The 22,848-nt window shown below is 38.2% G+C and overlaps 1 protein-coding gene across 2 annotated transcripts in view; it reads left to right on the plus strand.

Annotated features, from left to right (window-relative positions):
* Window positions 1-21,241, plus strand: part of usp40 (ubiquitin specific peptidase 40) — a 24,188-nt gene extending 2,947 nt beyond the window's left edge. Inside the window, exons 3-31 of one of the 2 annotated variants that reach the window (XM_015392739.1) lie at window positions 1,735-1,848; window positions 4,021-4,185; window positions 4,322-4,468; window positions 4,551-4,694; window positions 5,949-6,077; window positions 6,212-6,328; window positions 6,516-6,623; window positions 6,702-6,905; window positions 8,419-8,557; window positions 8,714-8,795; window positions 9,431-9,602; window positions 9,695-9,779; window positions 9,891-9,961; window positions 10,047-10,456; window positions 10,849-10,990; window positions 11,087-11,147; window positions 12,629-12,682; window positions 12,877-12,965; window positions 13,130-13,216; window positions 13,517-13,553; window positions 13,681-13,745; window positions 16,383-16,457; window positions 16,543-16,749; window positions 18,739-18,857; window positions 18,966-19,031; window positions 19,176-19,386; window positions 19,528-19,623; window positions 19,715-19,809; window positions 20,224-21,241. In XM_015392739.1, coding sequence (XP_015248225.1) covers window positions 1,735-1,848; window positions 4,021-4,185; window positions 4,322-4,468; window positions 4,551-4,694; window positions 5,949-6,077; window positions 6,212-6,328; window positions 6,516-6,623; window positions 6,702-6,905; window positions 8,419-8,557; window positions 8,714-8,795; window positions 9,431-9,602; window positions 9,695-9,779; window positions 9,891-9,961; window positions 10,047-10,456; window positions 10,849-10,990; window positions 11,087-11,147; window positions 12,629-12,682; window positions 12,877-12,965; window positions 13,130-13,216; window positions 13,517-13,553; window positions 13,681-13,745; window positions 16,383-16,457; window positions 16,543-16,749; window positions 18,739-18,857; window positions 18,966-19,031; window positions 19,176-19,386; window positions 19,528-19,623; window positions 19,715-19,809; window positions 20,224-20,314 — 3,582 coding nt within the window. In that variant the 3' untranslated portion in view covers window positions 20,315-21,241. The remainder of the gene's footprint in view (window positions 1-1,734; window positions 1,849-4,020; window positions 4,186-4,321; window positions 4,469-4,550; window positions 4,695-5,948; window positions 6,078-6,211; window positions 6,329-6,515; window positions 6,624-6,701; window positions 6,906-8,418; window positions 8,558-8,713; window positions 8,796-9,430; window positions 9,603-9,694; window positions 9,780-9,890; window positions 9,962-10,046; window positions 10,457-10,848; window positions 10,991-11,086; window positions 11,148-12,628; window positions 12,683-12,876; window positions 12,966-13,129; window positions 13,217-13,516; window positions 13,554-13,680; window positions 13,746-16,382; window positions 16,458-16,542; window positions 16,750-18,738; window positions 18,858-18,965; window positions 19,032-19,175; window positions 19,387-19,527; window positions 19,624-19,714; window positions 19,810-20,223) is intronic. The other variant, XM_015392740.1, reaches the window with a different exon arrangement.
* The last annotated feature ends 1,607 nt before the right edge of the window (window positions 21,242-22,848 follow it).

Here is a 22,848-nt window from a genome sequence, read left to right on the forward strand (position 1 = left end):
AAGCTTTGGTCTCAGATAAGGAGAAGCATGAAAACCAAACAGAAAGTGAAGCCACTGCTATGGTAGGAGTTTCTTCTCTTGTGTCAATTTCCAGATGATGTTGCACAGATTTCAATGGTCTGAAGCTTTTTCCACACCTCCTGCACATGTAGGGACTCTGGTGTGGATGTGTAGATGTCTTTTCAGAGAAGATCTATGACCAAAGTTTTTCCCACACTGATGGCAGACGAAAGGCTTTTCGCCGGTGTGAATGAGTAGATGGTAATTCAAATGTCCTTTCTGGCGGAATTGCTTTCCACACTGATGGCAGACGAAAGGCTGCCCACTGAAGGCCTAGTTACCATGCCTAGAGCAGCATGCATGAACTACAGGAAACTGAGGCTACAGCTGGCAAAGTCTTGATTAGTCAATTTCAAGTTGGAAAAAAAACTGCATGGCCCAATGAGTCTTGCCTTCAGCAGCATTAATCACATGTTTGAGGCAGAATTTGGCATGAAAAACAAATAGAAAGATTAGGGATGCACCAATAGAAGGTTTCTGGCCAGTTTCCCCCAATCTTTAAAAAGCCTGATTGAGATTTTGCTGAAATATATGTTTTTATTGACAGTCGTGTAATAGTGGAGGGGGTATTTTTATGGCACTTTGGCATCTTTAATAGTTATTAAATGCCTCAGCCTAACCAGGTAAAGCTGTTGACCTTATACATCCATTAATTACCACTGTGTATCTTCTGCTTTTTGCTTTCAGAGTGGTAATTCACCACAATCAAATGATCTAAGTTTAGTTTTTTTTTCTATCATGTCAACTAATTCACTGTGCCCCAGTTTCCTTAAGAGTCATCAGCTCTAAATCTAATAGAAAGCCTCTGGGGATTTGGTGAGAAAGGGAATCTTGCATTAAGTTTGCAGTCGTTGCATCAGTATCAACAAAAATCTCAGAGGATGTCTTGATGATGTTGGATTTAAAAATTCACTGCAGAATACTCATAATAACAGAAGGTTGGTCTTCCCTCCACTATTTTTAACTTGCAAGGTGAGCCATGTTTGAGAACAGGAGTGCTGATTTTTAAACTTCCGGAAGGTTAAGTTGGATAAATCAAGGTGAAGGTTTTTATATAAATTTGTTAAAATTTCAAAATAAATTTTTTTTAAACCAAGATTTACATTTTTAGCTATTAAAATGGTTGCAGAAATTGATTTAACGTTTCTATTTTTTTTGCATTGTATTGTAACACAGAACTATTTTTAAACTTTTTGTTCAAATCTAAAGCAGGCAACCAATTTAGAAGAAGCAAAGGATCAACAGTGTCCAGTAAAAATTTGGTTCAGTTTTGCTAAGACCTTTTTAAAAAACAAAGACACGAGTGAAAGTGCAGTTCTCACAAGAGAAGGGGCTAATTTATTCCTTTGGATCCTGTTTTTTTTTTTTTTTAAGCTTCTATTGTTTTAATCTAGTACATGAACGTCTCAGTGTTGTTCAAAATTAACTGTCCTATTTTTTTTGTTGAAAAAAGGCTGTGACATATCTGTCCTGAAATTATCACCTTGTTTTAGATATTTTATGTCAAAAACCTCCCATGCTTTTTTTCTTCTTGCTTCTTACATGGTTTGTTGCTTTTCTATTGTATCCTGTTATAGCTGTGTGTGACAATTACAAAACTATAAGTACATAATCCAGACTAATGCCTGTTTAAGTTTTAACGTGTGCTTCATTTTTTTCTTTTATTCCCTATAGGTCAGGGTGATTCCTCTGGAGCTCCAGCGATTGTTTGCCCGTCTGTTGCTAATAGACCATCAGAGCGCCTCCACCACTGACCTCACAGACAGCTTCGGCTGGAACAGCAGCGAGGTTAGTGATGGGAGGAAAAGGAGAGGCTCTAGTTACACTTCTTTAATTCAGTAATGGATTTTTATCCCGCAGTAACATCCTCCAGGACGTGCTTAAGAGCACAAAACGTGGTTGCACTATTTAATAGCAGTCAGCCCAAGTAACCTGACTGGAATTCCACTTCTTTCTGGAGGCCGTCCAGCTGCAAAATTACTACCCGAGGAAGGAGGACAAAACGTTACAGAGACATGAATTGCCATGGGGCATGTAAACCTAATTTTCCAGTGAGGGGGGGAGAGAAAAACTGCAGCAATGTGATTATACAAGCAGCTGTACTCCTAAAAACCACTAAGCTTCTGTGAGTTGGTAGCGATAAGCTACTAGTGATAGAGTAATAAGCATAACTGTTGACAGGCTGTTCATAACACTCACATTTAAAAAATTGCTAATTAAAGATAGCTAATTGAATAAGAAAATGAAATCTGCTGTGGATGCTTCAGAGTTTGACATTACATTTTGCAAGTCTTGCGAACATTTTAGCTGGTTCCAGAAAATATTGATAGCCTCTGAGGATCCTAAACTGCTCTGAAGAGCAACGTGTTGATCTTCTTTTGACGATATTTTTTGTAATCTGAATAGCAAACAAAATGGAAACACTCATGCTTATGGGTCCAGTGAAGAAAAGTATTATATGGACATTCTTGACTTAAGCTTCAAAGCATGAGTCTAGAAATCCTTGATGTATTTAGTACAGGAGGCTCTAGAAACGTCACAGTTTGTTTGAATGGGTGGTTAAGGTGAAGAGAATCTGTGTGTTTGTTGGAGGGAGGGATAGATTCTTTGTTCTATGGGTAAACCAAATCACATCCTTCTTATAGCTCATTTACAACCAACTCCTTTATCATGAATGTTTAGTCTGGTTTGATTTTCAGATCAATGAATTTGTCGGATAACTTAAAACCTATCAATATAAAAGTGATATCAAGCTATGTCTGCCTTTTAAAGGTATTGCATATATGAGCCCAAAGGTGAGCTATGGAGTCACATTAAAGAGCTAAAGACACTTACTTCAGTGGATAGTTAAATTTAAGTACCTTAGAGCTGTAATTTAATCAGTTTAATGATTTTTTATAACTCCAACAGCTTTTAAATAACCATATAAAGTCCAACATGTACCTCAGCTTGTTGAAACTTGTAGAAACTCACGGTCTCTCTCTGTAAAGTAATCACTCTTTTCATAATGACTTGTCTTTGTAGGGCATTTTTATTTTTTAACATAATCTTTATTTCTTTTATCAAGAAGATTTTTTTTTTTTTCATGAGCGAAATAAAGCAGCTGGATTTGGGTCCTTTAGTCAGACAAACAGTCTTACCAGCTGCAGTTGGTCTTTTTTTTGTTAAACTTTTACTAATTAATCAACATTTGACATAAAGGTTATAATCCCTTCTTGCTACATGCCCTTTATACTAATGCATAAAATGCCTTTCATATGAATGTAATCATGAAATGTATTGAGATAAATGGTTTTTCTTTGTTTTTTGTGTGTGTTTATTTGGTCATTTTAATTGCTTTGCTGTGGCAGGACAGTGCAAGTATTTAACTTATTGATGAAGTGACCCATGATGAAATGCTGGATCTAAAGTTATTTTCAGCAATCAAGGGGATCTTTGCTCCTTTGAAGCTTTACATTTTTTTTCCCCTGTGATTTTAGGCGATCATGTTTTATTCTGTCCTTCACTGCTATAGAATAATGCTCCACTGCATTTTTATGAGCCTCAGACTTTTTTGTTTCTAAAAAAAAAAATGGGGCTGAAAAAGTATCACCAAGCATTTTGGGTTCCTTTTTTGGTGTTTTGCTGTTTGGATTTGGTAGCTGTGTAAATTTGATGTGCTAGAAACAATATAATTCTTTTATCGATATGATATTTAATTCAATATAATCTAGGAATATTTTTTTAATTTTTTTTATTACCATTTCGCCTCTTATATTGTTTTCAATAATCTATGGATGTATTTAACTCTTACAAGAAGGTAACTGTTTTTTTTAAGTATGTGAATAAAGAAAAGCTATATCCATAAGTATAGGGATAAAGAAAAGTATATGGATAAAGGAAAGTTTGCATTAGAAATGGAGGAAAGGAAGAACAAAGTTTTTGTCTCCTCATCTGAACTGCCCTTCATGTTTTTTCAAGGGGACGAATCAGCATGATGTGCAGGAGCTCAACAGGATTTTGTTCAGTGCATTGGAGCACTCCCTTGTGGACACCAGCGGCAGTACATTGATCCAGCGCCTCTACCATGGTACCATCGTCAACAGCATTGTGTGTAAGGAGTGTGGAAACGTGAGCCAGAGGAAGGTATGTTGCTGGGCAGATACCCTTGTAGACTGGATGTCTGGAAACGGTCGTTTGGACCAGAATAATAAAGCTTAAAATGTATGTCTGCTCATTTTAATTTTTTTTTTATTTAAATGTGATTTTCCTTCATTTGCAGGAGGACTTCCTGGATTTGACAGTGTGTGTTTGTGGCGTGTCCAGCCTGGAGGAGGCTCTGTGGAACATGTTTGTGGAGGAGGAGTTGTTTGAAGGAAACAACCTTTATCGTTGTGCTCAGTGCTCCAGGTTGGTCACTGCGGCCAAGGTTCGTATGCATTTAAGTTCCCTGAAAAAAACATCTTCTGCTCTCACTTCCATCAAAAACCAACTTTCTTTGGTTTTCTCAGTCGGCCAAGCTGGAGCAGCTGCCCCCGTTTATCACCATGTCTTTGCTGCGATTCAGCTTTGACTTTGCCAAATGTGAACGATACAAGGAGACCGGACGCTACACCTTCCCGCTCACCATCAATCTGAGACCATTTTGTGAGCAGGTGCTGCAAAGATTTCAGTTGAACATTTGTTTTTAATTTAAACTACATTTTAAGAAAGTATTGATCAAAAAATGTATTTATTGCAGTTCTTTTGAATGACTACAGCTTATAGCTACTGAAAACCTGACATTCAGTGTATGTGAAATATATTATGTAAGGAATTAAACAGAGAAAACAGAAACAAAAGTTCTGTTGTGGATGAAATAACCATGATTAGGATCAGCGGTCAGTCATTGTCAGAGGCCAAAAGGAGAATATAGATCAAACGTTACTGCTGAAAAGCTTGGGGTTTCTTAGTGCTTTATCCCAGCGTGTGTTTGGAAAGTATAGAGGAAGGAAAAAATATGGTTCAAAAAAATGCAACTCCAGCTTGAAGTGTTTAGAGGAAATAAAAACGGTGTATTGGTTGGCGGTGGAGGAAGCTGTCACACTTAGACTTAGACAAACTTTATTTTCATTTTGTATACACAGTGTATACAAAAGGAAATTTCAATGCATACAGCTTTTCAACAGTGAATGAGCAGCTCACTGCAGTGAGATTAACATTTTAATTTATAGGGCGCAGCAATGATCAGAAGAATGTGGTGCAAAAAGCAGTAGAAACATTGAGTTGATTTCTGTTTAAAGGGATTGGAAAACTTCGCCATCTAGTGCAAATATGATGTTTACAAGTTTGATGCAGAGTCTCGATCTGTGACTTGATTAGAGTTTCAACAGTTCAACAGTCTGATGGCGGCGGAGAAATAAGCTGTTACAGAACCTGCTGGTCTTGCATCGAATGCTGCGAAGCTTCTTCCCAGAGGGCAGCAGGGAGGACGGTCCATGCACACACTGGTGTTGATTTCCCTTCTTTGTATTAAATCCCTCCTGAACCAGAGAGGACTTGAGAAGCATGTCTCTGGGGCTAAATAAGGTTCCGACTGGACTTTTAACTCTGAGGTCCAAAATCCGGATTTATTTGTATTTAATATGGGAATTAAGATTCTAGAACAAGAACGGAGAAGCACAGAAATGCAGTTTGTTTTTGACCCGCTGTGTTTTCAAAGCAACCCTCCTACTGGAGATTTGAAAGGACTTTATGGAGATACTGATTTTATTTTCCAGCAGGACCTGTTAGCAGTCGGCATCGTAAGCGTACGACTGCCTTCTTTATAGAAATATTAATGTGATCAGTAAACAAACTGGTCACGACATCAGAGCCAACAGAAGAACTGGAGGGTGCATTTATTTATTTATTTTTTTGTTTTCTTACAGTCTGATGCAGAGGACTCTGATTTCACATATGAACTGTTTTCCGTGATTATCCACAAAGGAGGCTGCTATGGCGGCCATTACCATGTTTACATCAAAGATATCGATGAGCTTGGACTGTGGGAGCCGCCGGTGAGGAGAAGAAAAACGCAGATTTATTTTTATCCGAATGAGAAACTTGCTGATAGGTTTTAGTTTTCTTGTTTGTTTATTTTTTGTGAATGTGTGCACCTGCCTAATAAACAGCCATTCTGTGTTTTTTGCAGGAAGATGACTGCAAACCAAAAGCTCAAAAGAAAATTGAGAAGGAAGTCAAGGAGTCATCTGAGCAAAACCTACAAGAAGACGACCCTTTGTCTATTATTACTGCAATCATTGCTCAGGTACACTTAGAGCTGTTCTCCTTCAGACTACAGCTGCATGAGGAAACCTTAGAATGGTATCAATGCTAAGTGTTCTGAAATGATATTTATTACATTGCTTTATTGTTTTTTTTTTTTTTTTTGCAAACTTGTGCAGATTTTAGCCATAATCATATTATTAAGCCACAGTAATATTGTTGTTCTCTAGGAGTCTTCAAAAAGTGTTTTATTGGATCAGCTGGGTCAAAAGCTTCTGGATAAAACTGGATCATCCTGGAGCAAAAGGTTTAGAAAACACTACGGTCCAATTGGAAAGGTAATTTTTTTATATTTTCCACCTACTTTGAAAAAAAGCTACTTTTTACATTTAATCCATTCTTTTATGTTTTTTTAGTTCCTGCAGTCTCACAGTGACGTTTTCATTTTGGTGTCCAATGGATCCCGGGTGGCACTGAAGGCAAACCCTCCAAGCCAAGTGACTGATACCTCTGCTTCTGCATCAGAGCAAACCGTGACCTCTGACCCTTCAGCAGCTTCAGACAGAGCCGCCTCTGATACGCAGCAGGAGGCAAATCAAACGCATAAAGCACAACCAGAGGTATTAAAAAATCAACCTGGCTTTAAACTCATTGAAATGTAAAAAATAATAAATTTCAGAGGACTTTTAGCTAATGATAACTAATGATGATGGTGTCCATGTTCATACCAGGAGTTAATAAATATAGTAAAAAGTATGTGTACTTGTTTACATCTCTACAGCAATTAGGCACTCTCAGAATCATTTAATGTAGTTGGACTACACAGGTTTTTTTTTTTATTGCTACAGATTACAGGCTTAGACCCATATATGATGGAAGTGATGATGTTTCGACTCGCCTCTAAATGTTATTTTGTGTCAGAAAAGTGTTTCGTTTTGTTTATCATCTTCTACTTATCCGGAACTGGGTTGTTGGGGCGGCTGTCTCACCCCATCTCAGCAGACTTCCCTCTCCTGAGACACCTCCTCCAGCTCCTCCTGGAGAACCCCGAGGCGCTCCCAGGCCAGCCGAGAGACAAAGTCCCTCCATTATGTCCTGGGTCATCCTCTAGGCCTCCTCCTGGTGGGAAGTGCCTGGACAACCTCCAGAGGAGGGCGTCCGGGCAGCATCTGAGAAAGATGTCAGAGAAGCACCTTTACTCTGAGTCTCTTATGAATGTACAAACTGCTCACCCTATCTCTAAGGGAGAGCCCAGTCACCCTGCAGAGAAAGCTAATTTCAGCCGCTTGTATCCAAGATCTTTTTCTTTCGGCCATGATCCTGGTTTCATGAACGCAAACCGATTGGTAAATTGAGAGCTTTGCCTTTCTGCTCAGCTCACTTTACCACATAAGGCCAGTGCAGAATCTGCGTTATGGCAGCAGCCGCAATGAACCATCTGTTGATCTCCTGCTTCAGTCTCCCCACCAAGATACTTAAACTCCTCCACTTGAGGCAGGAACTCTCCTCCAAACTGAAGTGGAGCCACCTTTTACCGGTGGAGAACCATCTCTGAGTCGTTGTACTGTGGATGATGCGTATCATTTAAAAACTTAAACAGCTGTCATAGACTTACTTTCCCTCTAGTGCTCTACATTTCTCCAGCTGAAAGGTTTTGCGCAGTGCAGTCTTTGCTTTTGGTAGTTTTGATTATTTTTAGTCCTGAGGACGAGAACTGACAAGGGGAAAACTTTTTCTACATGAACATTAATTTGGAGATTTTACTTAGTTTATTTACTTAAAACCTGTTTTTAAAATCTAGTCTGATTGAATGTGTTTGGACATTTTAAACAGAGCTGTCTGGGCCAGAAAACTCATGGAAGAGAGATTTTAACCTTAATAAGGCTTTCCTGGTTAACTAAAAGCTAAATAAATAAATAAACTAGTTAGATAGTAAATTTTCTGCGAAACAGACGATTTATGTTTATTCTATTATTTTGACATATGTCTGGTGTCTGGCTGCAAAAGCAAAGAAATATCACATACCTACATGAATCTAACCCACTGGAAACATGTGTCCCACATCTGGCGTTAGCAGGTTGTCTTGTGACTCACTCTGACTGTTTTCTCACGGTGCTTCCTCCCGTCTGTCAGCAGGGTAGCCACTGGTTTGACCTGAATGACTCGGCTGTGACTTCCATCAGGGAGTCGGACATCGAGAAGCAGTTCCAGGGCAAAGAGAGCGCCTACATGCTGTTCTACAGAAAAACACAGCTGCACAGGCCCGGCGAAGGTACAGGCTAACCTTTTTTCCTTTTTTTGCATCTTGTGTTTGGAACATTGCCTTTCTTAAACAACTTGATAATAAAATAAAGATTTCATTTAACTATGGAGGAAGCTGTAATTTTCCTTTTTAAGTATATTGGTTTGATTTTTTTTTTTTTTCCAGCTCTAAACAATCCTCAATATAAAGTTCCTACTCAGCTCATCCAGATGGCTCAGGATGAGAACCGGAGGCTGCAGCAGATGCGGTATGGAAACAAGCACACACGTGAAACATGTTACTCTGTTATTATATGTACAGCTGCTTAGTAGGATCTGACTCAGAGTCATTAAGGTTCAGTTGTGGCCAAGATTTCTAACCTGCTGATAGAAGGCAAGAGTAAACTACAACACCACCCAGAAAAAGTTGAAAATAAGTAGGGTTCACATCCGGAGCCCTCCACATCACCACTCCTGATAAATTTGTGAAAAGCATTTTTTATTTATTTTTTTTATTCATTCATTAAACGAAAACGTAATAAAACCTGTGCAAGTGACAACTGAAATCATGACTGGAAAAAAAGGAACAAAAAGAAGTAAAAAAACTTATTATATCTGCCCGCATTTTCAATAAAGTAACACTTATTCAACTCAGATACAACCATATAAAATAAAAAAAACACCATGTTCACCGATATACATAAAACTCTATAATCTAAATCTATAAAAAAAACTCTTCTTTTGATAAATTCAAATAAAGTTGATTAGAGTTTATGTGATTCCCTTTTTTTGTTGCTAACATTAGAGAGAACCAAATGGTTCATTCTCAGTGTTAGATGAGGCTTTTTAAGCATCTTCGCCAGAGGTTCCAGCAAGTGTTGTTGTTATCATTTTTATTTTCCAGTGAGGAGTTTGAAGCCGCCAACAACACAGTGGAGCTGCGTCTGCACCTGGCCCCTTTCTACAAAATGGTGGATGGAGTCCTGCAGCCAGTCGGCGAGGACCAAAGTGGAAGCATTAACCTGAGCTTCGACCGGAGGAAGACCGTCGGAGATCTGAGGATAACTATTTACCATGTATTGTGATTCCATTAGATATTTACCCATTGTGTGGAAATTCTTACTTACAAGAAGTTTAATGTTTTTGTTTTTTTTGGACAAAAATATAGAAGCAGGAATTGTGGGAAGGCGATATGGCGTTGACGGTAGCCAAGAGCCTACCTGCTGGTTTACACCTCTACAATACTCTGACAGGTTTGGCACTTATGGTTCGGTAGAAATTATTAAACAAAAAGCCTGAAGATAGAAACTAAAATCAGAAATACTTATTTTTTAATCATTCCTCTCTTGTTTTCTTCTTCAAAGATGACGGCGTTTCTCTCTACGGTGCAGGAATCCACACGAATACTGATCTGTTTGTCTGGAATGGGATGGAGGTAAGGGACGATAAACTAAATGGATTTGCTATTTTCTCAGCATTTTATGGAATTTCATTCCTTCTGTGCTTCCCGTCTCATTCAGGTTTGTGGCTCCGCAGTCCAAACTGGAGCTGAATGGGAACCTGTATTACTCACTGTCGTCCGTCCGTTTCTGGGCGAAGATGTTGGGCAGGAAGTGCAAAATGGGGTGAAATGTGAGAAAAACGGAACAGGCTCTGAAAATGTCGGGCCAGGACTGAAAAGGGAAGCTAGGGGGTTTGCGGGGGGCGCAACTCTTGGGGAGGTGAGGGAGGCACTTGGGGAGCCGAGGGAGAGCCTACTGTGTCAGGAGCATAAAAGAGGAAAGGTGGGAGGTCAGGGGGCGGGGGAGGGAGGGGGTGCGAGCGGATGGAGGGTGTTCCCGCCCGATGACATGCAGCGGACTTTAAAGGAGCTGTCGCTGAAGGATGGAGATGCTCTGCTGGTGTTGGAGCCGCACTCATTCGACAGCAGGTGAGCTATGTCGCAGGCTCCAGGACTTTTTCCAGAATTCATCAGGGTTTATTCGGATATTATGTGATATAGAAAATGTTAGATAAAAAACAACAACATTAATTTACTCCACTAATCTGGCACTTTTTCTGATTAGATGATAACAGAACTTACATTTTTGGCCTACATAAAGACCAACATCATTCTGAAAATTCCTTCTGCACAGTCTGCTTAGGTCTAAAGCATGGTGGTGGCTGCTTCATACTTTGGGGGTGTTTTTTCTTAATGGCAACAAGGGGTAATTTGATTGGACTATGCAAGGCCCCACTTCAGATTTTTATTTCTATAAAACTTTGTAAAAAACATATTCCCTTTTACTCAAGCTTTACAATCCTATTCTCGGCTGTGATTAGTGTGTTCACCCGAAATGGAGATGTGGTCACTGTGACTACGCCGTCAGACTGCCGCTGGCTCCAGGTGGAGTTCCGACCACTAATAAACAGAGACGAAGAGGAACTAAGGAAGACTGTAAAGGTTCCAGCCACAGGAAATATGGTCAGTAATTTATGTCTCTCCTTTTTGAAGTTGTTTTTATTGTGTCATATTCTTCACCAAGTCTATTTCTTTTCTGTCTAATTTGTCTTGACACAGCTGCTATCTGAAGTGAAACAAAGAGCCATAGAGGAGCTGCAGCTGCTGGAAGAACCTTCAGGCAAGATGCTATTTTATTTGTAATTGCAGTCCTGCAGCATCAGAGGTACACTTAAACAATAAAAAAAAACAAATCCAAAATAATTCATTTTATGATTCGTACTTTATGTATCGCAAATAATATAGTGGACATTAAGCTATTTAACTTCAACTTAAAATCTGGAAGGTCTAATGTTTTTCATAGAATTTTTTTTTTTTGTGTTAAATATGGATTTCAAAGGTTTTTGACCCATTTGTATAAAAAAAAAAAATCATAAGTATGTTTAAAACTTTTTTTTTTTTTACCAGTTGTCAGAAAATGTGCTTTTTCTGACTTAAAGTGTTAATCACACTTAGTGAAATTTTCTCATAACTACAGATTTTAATCTTTTTTTTTTTTTTTTTTTTTTTTTACTGGGATTTCGAAGACTATCAAAGGAATGCTAATGAAAAATTAGACATTGCTCATAAATGATCAGCTATGTCCGAATGTCCTCCCTAATTACTATGTAGTGCCCTATATAGTGATTTGGCCATTTTAGGTGAGTGTCCAAATGTCTAGTGGATGATAAAGTAGTGGACTCAAAATTTCTCACACTGCACTGTGGAAAGTAGTGATTATCCCTGTTCACTAGAGGAGCAGATATATTCCAGAATGCTTTGCGCAGAGAGCTCTCTTGTAAAAGCATCATGGGAATTGTTACCGGGATTTGTCGCTGCTGTCGGGTAGCGTCAGAGCCGACAAATAATAAAGATTGTGCATGCACCGTACGGCAAGGGAGAGTAATGTGACAAACGGGGAGCGAAAAGTAGTTATCATCTGTACGAACGGTCAGTTTACTGAGTTAACTATAAGGTCCGCTCTATATAGTCCCAGCTCTATATAATGATTGAGGGATTTAGGGGTTATGCGGGCGCTCGGACACAGCCAATGATATGTTTAGCAAGAATACACAAGCAGGTTGTGGCTTTAAGTCGGTAAAAAGGGGGCCCCAGTAGTGCTTGTAAGATATTTCTTAGAGTAGTACACACCCAGAAGGATGACATTTTGACACAAGTCAAGGAGGCTGTTGTCCTTTGGAGTGAGCCGGCTCCTGCTAAAAGCTTTCTATGACTCTCTATTGGCCTCAGTCCTCCTCTATGCTGTCGTATGCTGGGCCCCTGGCAGCGCAGAGTGCGACAGAAAGAGACTGAACCACCTGGTGAGGAGGGCCACTTCTGTGCTGGGCTGTGCTCTAGACTCTGTGGAGGAAGTTGCAGAGAGGAGGGTGTTGTCCAAGCTTAAATCAGTCATGGACAACACCTTTCAACCTCCGCACCAGAATGTAGAGGAGCTGAGCAGCTCCTTTAATAACGGACTTATACCCTGTGTGTAAAAAAGAGCACTACTGCAGGTCATTCATATACCTGTTGCCATCAGACTTAAATGTATGATCATTATCTGCCAAGCAGTGAAACATTTGAAGGTGTGTGACTTCTCATTTCCTCTGTGTTGCTGAGCAGGTTCGCCGTACTGTCTGAGGCAGGTGGACTGCTCTGGGAAACTCCTTCCTCCAGGTACTGTGTCATTTCTCAGTTGAAAGCCGCTTTATTTGGAAATCCCCCTCATTTTTATTGAATATCAATAGATGCTTCCTCTGAATCTGACCTCCTAAAAGTCTTTGATATTTACCTCTCGTAAATTTTGTCTTTGATTCAGTCTTTTTTATTATAACTGAATGCATTCTGATTCATTGTGGTTTTCCTAACAGTATTCGAGGAGTTAAGTGTTCGGGATGCAGGCGTGCGACTCATGACCACGTTGACTCTCTGCCCGGGAAATGCCCCTAAGGAATCACAGGTGTGTTATCTCTTTCTTTTCCGTTAAAATGTTCTTTCCTTGCAGCTGCAGCGATGAAAACAGCAGATTGTTTTGTAGTTTGCTACATCGTAAAACAAATCAAGGAGTTGTGACTGTCTGTGGGCTGACTGAAGTTTAGAGAACTTACTTTCTGTGTTTTTCAGCTTTTCTTGCACTTTACTGTTGGTTCAGCCCCCTCTGCTGGCATGGAGATGGACATAATCGTAGAGAAGACATGCACCGTCAAAGAAGTGAGGACATTTAAAAACAAAATTGTTTTGTATATGTAATCTAAGTAGAAACATTTCACAATTATCTTTGTGTTTTTTATGAAAACCTGAAATTCTGTTGTGGAGAATGTTTATTACTTGTTTTTGAATAAGGAGTGGCTTAGAGATAATGATCTAAGAATCCTAACCCAGGTATTGAATATTTCAGGTTTTTAAATGCTGAAAGATGTAATCATCATCTTGGTCATTATGGTTAGAAATTAAGATAATTTTCTCCCAGAACGAGCGTTCTTCTTCAAAAACCTGTTTGTTTTATTTCAGTGTCTTAAAGCTATGCTGGATGCTGTTGGGCTTGATGGTAAGTTTTTATCATTGTTTCTCTTTCTGTTTATTTTCACCATCTATATTTACTTAGATCATTTTTATCATTCCCACTGCTTCCGTGCTTTCAGTACCTGCTCAGCTGGTAATCTTGTTCTTTTCAGGTACCAGTTGGCACTTAAGGAGGCTAGATTGGTGTGAGGAAGTTGGAGAGCCACTAATGGATGAGGTGAATCAATGGGTTTTGTCGACAGTATGTCTATGTATGTAAGCGGATAGTTGGGTCCCGCCTACCCCAAATTTACACTTAGTCCGCTCTACTCTGCCCTGCTGCACTGAGAAACCCAGAGTATCTCTATGGAGCATGAATAGATTGCATATCAAAAGCTAGTGAGCAATGTGAAAGTCGTACCAAATTCAACTCCTTTTTAAAACGTTTAAAACTGCTTTACTTTTCTTTATTTGGCATCCAGATATCTTGCTAGTTATGTTTTTAATAGGTGAACACTAGGGATAGACCGATATGTGAGTTAGCTAATGTTTTTCACCCACCGGTATGTGCATGCGTTTAGCATGATATCTTTGCATTAAGCAGCCATGCCTTGAGATCCCATAAGGTGAATGCATTGCTGCTTTCTCCATTTGCTTTGTTTTTAAATTGTTGATACGTGTTTATTTTTGTTTAAATTGAGACTGTTGTAACATTTGCTACCATAGTGCCATTTCTATCACCTAAATGAGGGAAGAAAAATCAATATCTGCTTAAGAAATCAGCAAAACAAAATAAACTCTGTAGTGAATTAACTTAGTGCAGAGAAGCTATATTTGTTGCTTATTTTTCTGCATTTAATCCTGTTGTTTTTTATTACCCAAGTTAATGTAGCCCAGTAGAGGATCTATTGTTTGCAGTCGCTAATATACAAACATATATTTAAACTACTGGTAGGCTGTTATCGGCGTTAACGTACTGCGTTAATAAACAAACATAATAAAATAAAAAAATATTGCCGTTAATCTATTCTCACAGTTGGGTTGGGAGCTGGGTCTATACTAATCCAATCCACTTTATTTATATAGCACAATTTCAATAAACACAAGGTTTCCAAAGAGCTGCACAAAAAGATAAGATAAATAAAAATGGATAAAAATAAATAAAATAAAAGCACTGCCCGCACAGGATAAGAATATGCATCTATATACATAAAATCAACGCTCTACATGGTGTCAAAAGCCAAAGAATGATGAACTAATGATGATTTTCACCTTGATAGTTTAGTGTGGATTTATATCTGGGGTTGAGGAAAAATTAATCTTCCAACCTGTGTAGGCGTACTGTGAAATTGCCACATTGAACATGACGTGCTGACATGTATCCAGCTATAAAAACGCTGGTGCTGTGCTGAGAAATACCTGCCTGCCAAGAATTACCTCACCTCCTGCACACTGATGAGAAAACGGATTGAAATAAGAATGAAAAGGGAACTTTTAAACATGTTAATATTTTCACATTTCTTATGCATTGATGTCCTAAAATTGAGTTTTGTTAGACGGATAAATTCAATTGAATAAAGTTTTTACTTGTATGGAGGCATGTTTTAGTCGATGTGCTACAGTCAGTGTCCGATGAATATATTCTCTGCTCAGTGGATGGTATTTCTCGCTTCTGCAATCAACACCGTTCTAAATTATTCCTGACAAAACATTATGTTTATAAGTTCCTTATTTGTTCACATTTCAATCCATTTTCTCATCAATGTGCGAGAGTTTAGGGCGAAGCATGCTCCCGCAACGTGAGGTTATTCTCGGCAGGCAGGAATCTTTCTGCATTTATCTGTCCACCAAAACTCTCAATTTTATTAATCCATGCATAAAAAAATAGGAAAACCTTAAGAATGTGTTTAAAAGTTCCCTTTTCGTTCATATTTCAATCCATTTTCTTAGTGTGCGAGAGGGGAGGTAATTCTCGGCATGTCAGCCTATTTAATTTCTAGAGCAGAGTCATGATACATTTTTTAAAAAGTCGGGATCTTCACATCACAAGAGACGCATTTAAACTCTGTTGCCCCAAAGTCGGATTTTTGGAGGCAAGTGGGACATCTATAATTGGTCTTGGGACAATATTTTTTTCAGCAAAAATAAAGTAACAATTGAGCAAAATATGTTTATTAAAATATTTATAACTTTGTCAAATCCTTAAATAAGACGATGAAAATGCATGTCATTTTGCAAACAAAAAAAAGTAAACCTGTTATTTTAAATTCTGGAGGTAGCACACAATCATGAATGCCTTTGGCTAATTTCAAATTTTAGTCTAGATTATTTCTAAGATTACAGTGAGATTAATCTAGATTTAAAAAATTAATCTATGCCCACCACTAATTTAAACACTGCAAAAAAGTAAAAAAAAAAAATAGTAAAACAAATTTACTGACCATAATTTTTGAAGGTAAATAAAATTTTCTGCCAATGGAATGACATTTTTACCCTTATAAAACAAGATAATTTGATATTATAAACTTGAAGCAAGAGAATGCAGTTGTCGTTTTTGTATTTTAAATGTAAATTGTCTTATTCCATTGGCAAAGTGTCTCAATTACCTGCTTATTTCAAGAAAAAATCCACTTATTTTACAAAAAAAAAACAAAATTTTAAACTCCATCAGTGTGACAAGGTCTTTAATTAAATCTAGGTTTGATGGTGTAAGAAAGGAAACGAATGGTATCAAAACCAACTAAATGTATCCTTCATGTTTAAAAAAAAAAAAAAGATCTACTTCGATTTAGCAGTATTAGTTTGATTTTTTTTTTCCGTTATAGATTGACTGTAATCCTTAAGATTGATATTAACGGCAGGCTTTTATTCCCAGGATGCTTCCCTGTCAGACCTCAAGATCAGCAATGGAGAAACGCTAGTTGTTACAGAAGGACTTTTACCACCAAAGGTACCTGAAATTTTCCAGGGTTTGTCTTTGAGTTATAAAAAAATATTCATAGCTACCTTATGATTTTTTTTCTCCTCTCCCTCAGGGCTTTCTCAAACTTTCTGTGTGGCTTTTTATGGATCTGAGATCTAATTGCACAGAAGGCAGTCCTGCTGAGCAGCGGATGTGGGAAACGGATGCTACTGATGGATTTTGTGCTCCGTTACTGCATGGTGAAAACATGGTGGAGCTAAGAAACATTGGAAAGGTTGAGATATCCGATGATGCCATGCTGGAAGACTTAAAGACCCAGGTAAGGTTTTGTGGTCTGTGCGACTATACAGTGTTGGCAAAACAATTACGCAGCATTATAATATTATTATTATAGAAAACTTGATGTCAAAATGTGCGAATTCCCCTTCTAATGACCTTATTCTTTATATAGGGCTGAAACAATTAATCGTGAATAATCCATTATTAAAATTGTCAACTAATTTAGTAATCGATTAATCGTTAAATGGAGTATAGAGACTGCAAAATATGCCTCTAGCTGACAGAGCGACCCACTTAGAGCAGTAATTATGTCAAAAATATAAAAAAATATATGTAAACATTTTGCATTTAGGATAGAAAACAACATTTTCGTTTGTCAATATGCTCTATCCAGAACTCCTGAAGTGGAAAAAGTTTTGGTTTTACCTGGTTTCCATCGACCCCGCTTGGGATTAGCGGGGTCCATGGAAATATATGGGGTGCCTATATCCAGCTGTCTAAGGGCGAAAGTTGGGGTCCGCCTGGACAGGTCGCCATGCCATCGCAGGGCAACACAGAGACAAACAGGACAAACAACCATTCACACACACACTCACAACTAAGGACAATTTAGAGAACCTTAAAGGAATAGTACACCCAAAACATGATTAGCCTTCATTTTCTACTCACCCCCATGCTGAACAACACTCTGGAGTACTTTTTTGATATCTCAAATGCATCTGGAGATCTGGGAGGCTTCTTGCTGTCTGCTGACATTCAAATAATGGAAGTCTATGGCGCCCAAGGCAGAAAGGTCCATAAAAGTCCACAAAAAACGTGTCAATATTCCTCCATACTGCTCGTCCAATGTATTCCAAGTGTCCTGAGTGGGTAGCGTCCATAATTTACTCGAAACCAAGTCATTTAGAATGTTTTAGAGCATAAACAGTAGTGTATAGGATTTCCTAAAAGCGCGTTCACGAGTCTACTGAAACTGCGGCAGACCAGACCAGATGAAAGTGCGCATTCAGCGTCTGCTCTGCCGATAATGCAAGCGTAGAAGAAGAAATGTGCTGTTTACCTGTGCAAAGAAAGAAACAACGAAAGAAAAATGTCTGAGGACTTCAGTGTTGAGGAAGAGCATGAGTTCTTTGCCGAGCTGAATGCGCACTTTCATCTGGTTTGGTCTGCCGCGCTTTCCGTAGACTCGTGAACGCGCTTTTAGGAAATCCTATACACTACTGTTTATGCTCTAAAAACATTCTAAATGACTTAGTTTCGAGTAAATTCTGGACGCTACCCACTCAGGACACTTGGAATACATTGGACGAGCAGTATGGAGGAATATTGACACGTTTTTTGTGGACTTTTATGGACCTTTCTGCCTCGGGCGCCATAGACTTCCGTTATTTGAATGTCAGCAGACAGCAAGAAGCCTCCCAGATCTCCAGATGCATTTGAGATATCAAAAAAGTACTCCAGAGTGTTGTTCAGCATGGGGGTGAGTAGAAAATGAAGGCTAATCATGTTTTGGGTGTACTATTCCTTTAAACCGCAGTAAAGAACCCATGCATGCTGAGGGAGAATATGCAAACTCCATGCAGAAAGAGCCAGGCATCGAACCCGGATGTTCCTGCTGCAAGGCGGCATTGCTACCCACTGTGTCACTGAGCAGCCCGGTTTCACCAGGTTTAATTAATAAAATATCTTCTTTAAGGAACGTTTAGCTATCTGATTATTAATCAAAAAAATTAACAGATTAATTGATTTGAAAAATAATGATTAATTGCATCTCTAGCTCTATATTGGCGTCCAATCTGAGGAGTTGTATTAGAAAATAGAAACTTTCTTGACTTATCACCCAAATATAATATATAATATAATATACATTTCTGCTACCTTGAAAGGTTCCCCTCTGAGTAAAGTCCAGTATATACTCCTCTAATCAGCGTCTTCCAACAGGTTAACATGGACAGGATTACGTTTTGCTTTCACACTGTAGGCTGTATAATATGAACCATTTTAATTGTAACCTGCTTCTTTCCTTTAGGTTTTGACGCTACCAGCACTCCAGGACGTATGTGTCCCGGTCACTAGTTTCCTGCGTGTTTGGCAGATGGACGGAGGGCGTCCAACACGTATACTTAGAGGACAACAAGTTACACTCAGGTCTAAAATCTTAATGCCCTCTTGTTGCCAAATGGTTTTGTTGGACGACAGCTGCCGATTGCTTTGAGTTGGACTTTTTCCTACATAGTTTGTTATCTTTGTGCTCAGGAAGCTGAAGTTGACCAGTGAGACAGATCTTTGTGTGCAGGGCCTCCTCAAAGAGGAAGATCTTGGGTGAGTTTTGTTGATGGACTTGTTTTTTTTCTTCTATTGCTGCTTTATATTTATTTTCATTTCATTTCACAACTTAATTACTTTTATAAAAGCAGAATTCTCCCTTTTGTCTAGTTTAAAAATGCTATTTTTGCTGATCTAAAGGCCGAAACAGGTGCTGCTGAATGTAAAGATGGGTGTTCCAGGAGAGAGGAGGTATTATCCTACAGAGGAGCTGGTTTGGGACACTTCCAAGGACTCTTCTCCTCGATCTCTGCGCACCAGTCTGGCTGCGCATTACGGCCTCTCTCCCGATTCTCTGCTGCTCGCCAAACATCAGCCTGAAAAACACACCTGGGAAGAAATCTCCAACTGGGTATGCATAATAGAAAAATATACATTCTGGGATTTTGTCTTTTTTGTGCACCTGAAAGAGCTGGGAAGGAATGTTGCATTAGGGATGTTTGCTGTAACAGTAAGAGCTGATTGGCTATATGATGCATCTTTTTCCTTTCAGACTCAGCAGTTTTCTAAAAAGAAGAAAAAGAAAAAGGCAGAATCCCTTTTGGGGCCGCCATTTAACCTTAGAGATGGAGATGTGATTGGTATTAAGGTATCAATAGAACCCTTTATCTTTTAAAGTCTTTCTGGTCTTCCTAAGATAGGTATTATATCTGGTCCTCCGTTTGTTTTTCCTCCCTCAGAACCTTTTGATTGACAATAACAGGGACTTCATCACAGAAGAGGATCAGCAGGGCCAGCAGAGGCTCAGGGAACAGGCAGAGCAACGCAGGAAAGGGTGGGACCTCTTTCTATATACACGAAAATCTCAATTTCTCATCAAATAAAACACTTTCCTTACACTGGTTTATGAAATCACATAAAGATGTAACGAGTTTCCCATTCTGTGGTAATGAATCATTTCACTTTGTTTTTGCCATCAGTGCAGCTTACAGTATATCAGATCTGGTTTAAAATCTATAATGCATGCATTTGTACATTTCTGAAAGGACTAAAATGAATCCATTGTTATCTCTGTAAACATTATTTTGTTTGTGAAAACAACCAGAACAGCCTTATGGATCCTGGGAATCAAAGATGTACTGGAATGCGGTTTAAAAAAAGAAAACACTGCAGGAATTCAGTGCAAAATGTTTGTTTTTAGTTATTTAGCTTGTTTTGGTTAAATCTTGCACTTTTGCTTATTTTTCAGAGCGCAGGCTGCAGCCTCCAACGGTGCCGGGAAAAACAAACCCAGGAAGGTAGAGGTGCCGTTGTCCATCAGCGTTGGAGAGTTCAGATAGCATCCTCCTTTTTAATTGATTCGCAGACAAGTCGGGACGTCCTATGACATTACATCGTCCATATGAATTAAAATGCCACGTTGCTCTTGGACAATCTCCTGAATAAATCTGGTGCCAATACTTCCTCTGTATATATATATACTACACAAGACTGTTTTTTCACAAATAGTGTAACGATTACAAAAATAAATCCTAATACTTTCCTGGTTCTCATCCAGGTCATCCTTCAGAACACATATCCAATCTTTTGATTTTTTGCACTGTTTTTCTGTAATATGCATTTTCTTATTGCAGTATTACTGCTTTTAGGTCTTTTTAATACATTTTTTTTCCATTAGTGTATCATTTGTTTGTTGGAAGTCAATCAGGAGACTTATTTTCCTTTTTGTATTGATTTCATTTGGCTTTTTACAGATGAAATTAGACTCCTAAGACTTGATGAAAGATGAGCTTTTATTCAACTCAAATTTCAAAGTTTGTATAAACAATGAACTTTAAAAAAAATCTCCTTTTTTGGATTAAATTTTGTTTCTATAAAGTTTAGAAATACATTTTCTTTGTGAAATCTAAATCTTTACATGATTAAGTTAAGCCCGCTTTTTAAACAGAAACCTGCCACTGTGCTGCACAAATAAAAACACGGCATCTTAAGATCAGTAACTTGGTGTGTTTGTTTCAGGGTAGATAACAGATGGGCCTTAATGTAAAGAAGCGATTTTACTGCTCTCTTCCCTACCTCATAATTCACCTCTCAAACTCCTCTTCTTCTACCTCTTTTAAACTGTTCTTCACCGTTTATCCTTACTCTAAACTGTTGCCCCGCTCCCTTCAATAAATGGTTTCTACTTTTTAAAGAGCTCAGCACCGGGTTAATGCCTCAGCTGGGGTTTTCTAGATCATTAATTGCCAAGTTCTACTTTTTCTCAAGAAATGAAGAATAACATGTGATCTAAGATTTCATTTAAGGAATAGTTAAGGCTTTATTTTGCATGCGCTATGTTTGAACTTCAGGGAAATGTTTTTCTGCTATACTTTTTTTTAAATGTTTTTAGTTTTGCCTTCACCAGGATCCATTTGTTTTCTTGGCTTTGTACCAATGGTAATTTTTCTTTTGTATTCCCTACATTGATTCTTTTTATCACTGGTTGGATATTTGTTTGTTAGTGAGGATCGGTCTGCTTTATTGTTGCAGTGCTTTTTGTAAAGTGACTGCTTTTAAAGAAAGTCCTTAATGAATAATAAAGTTATGAAAAAGAAAATGTCTTGTTTTCATGTCTGTAGAATCTTTGCAACGAGAGCCGATTTCTTTGAATTGCTCTAGAAGTATTTGTTTGCCCATGTTCAATTTTTCCCTGAGTTGCAATGACATTTGGCACAGGAGGACGATTCACAAACAGATGACACAACCTAACTGTTCGCCCTGCGGTATTTAACCTTGGAAGAATATTTAACAATGAATCAAAAGGAATCCAGGTTTCGTTGCAGCAAGGGTGTAACTTCGTGATGAAAGTTGGTGGGGACACTCTTAGGGCGCTGGCTGATGGACCTACAGTTACTCCACACAAATGCTTTGGGTTTGTATATTCCAAAAATTAGCTCAAAGATATTTATTGAATTAATTGCTTTCCTATTGTTGGGAACACAAAAAACCAATAATACACTGATATTTATATTTATAAATGGACATTAATGTATATAAAAAAGAATGAATAACAGCCGATTCTGATGCAAATAGCAATATATCATGCCTCCCAAGTATGCACAAAATTACAGTTTCATTCATCCATCCAGAAAAATGTGGATTTATTGATGAATATTTTTCCTTTCAGCTACATTAGGGATTATCCTCCTTCAAAAGCAGCAAAATCAAATTTAGAAATTTGTCCCACATATTGCCAAAGTCTATGTATTGAAATTATTGGTGGGGACATGTCCACACCAGTCCTTCAGAAAGTTATGCCTGTGCATTGCAGCATCATTGTCTCACACTGAAAAGGTTTGAAAAATTAACCCTTAGATTATTTTTTATTATTATTTTTTCCGGGGGGGGGGACTTTCTAAAAAAAATTAAACCAATAATATCTTAGACGTTAATAGTGAAACAATTTTTGGTGTCTCATCAATTAATTCCTTTTAACGGTGACCCACTTTAACTGTATTCATGGAGTCAACCTATTATTTTGCTCATGATCTTTTAAAGAGTTCCTAAAGCTTTACACTAACCAGGTCCCAAGGCCATTGTAAGAGAAACAGACCCACAGCATCACAGGTCCTCTACTATACTTGGCAGTGGGCAAGTTGGCCTATTTTTTTAAAAACCAATCGTTGCAGGTGTTAAAAGATATTTTATTTAAGACAAGTATTCTGTATGACATATTTCTCTGTGGTCTGATGTTATTATCCCAGGCATTCTTCTCGTATTTATTTGTAGTTAGCTTGAAATTGTAGCAGAAATATATATTTAAGTTTTTAATTAAATAATTGTTATTTTACTTAGTGACTTTTGTACCGAGTTTTCGGGATATCAGCACTGT

This window comes from Cyprinodon variegatus, unplaced genomic scaffold (assembly GCF_000732505.1).
Source record: "Cyprinodon variegatus isolate N-32 unplaced genomic scaffold, C_variegatus-1.0 Scaffold604, whole genome shotgun sequence".
Taxonomy (NCBI): domain Eukaryota; kingdom Metazoa; phylum Chordata; class Actinopteri; order Cyprinodontiformes; family Cyprinodontidae; genus Cyprinodon; species Cyprinodon variegatus.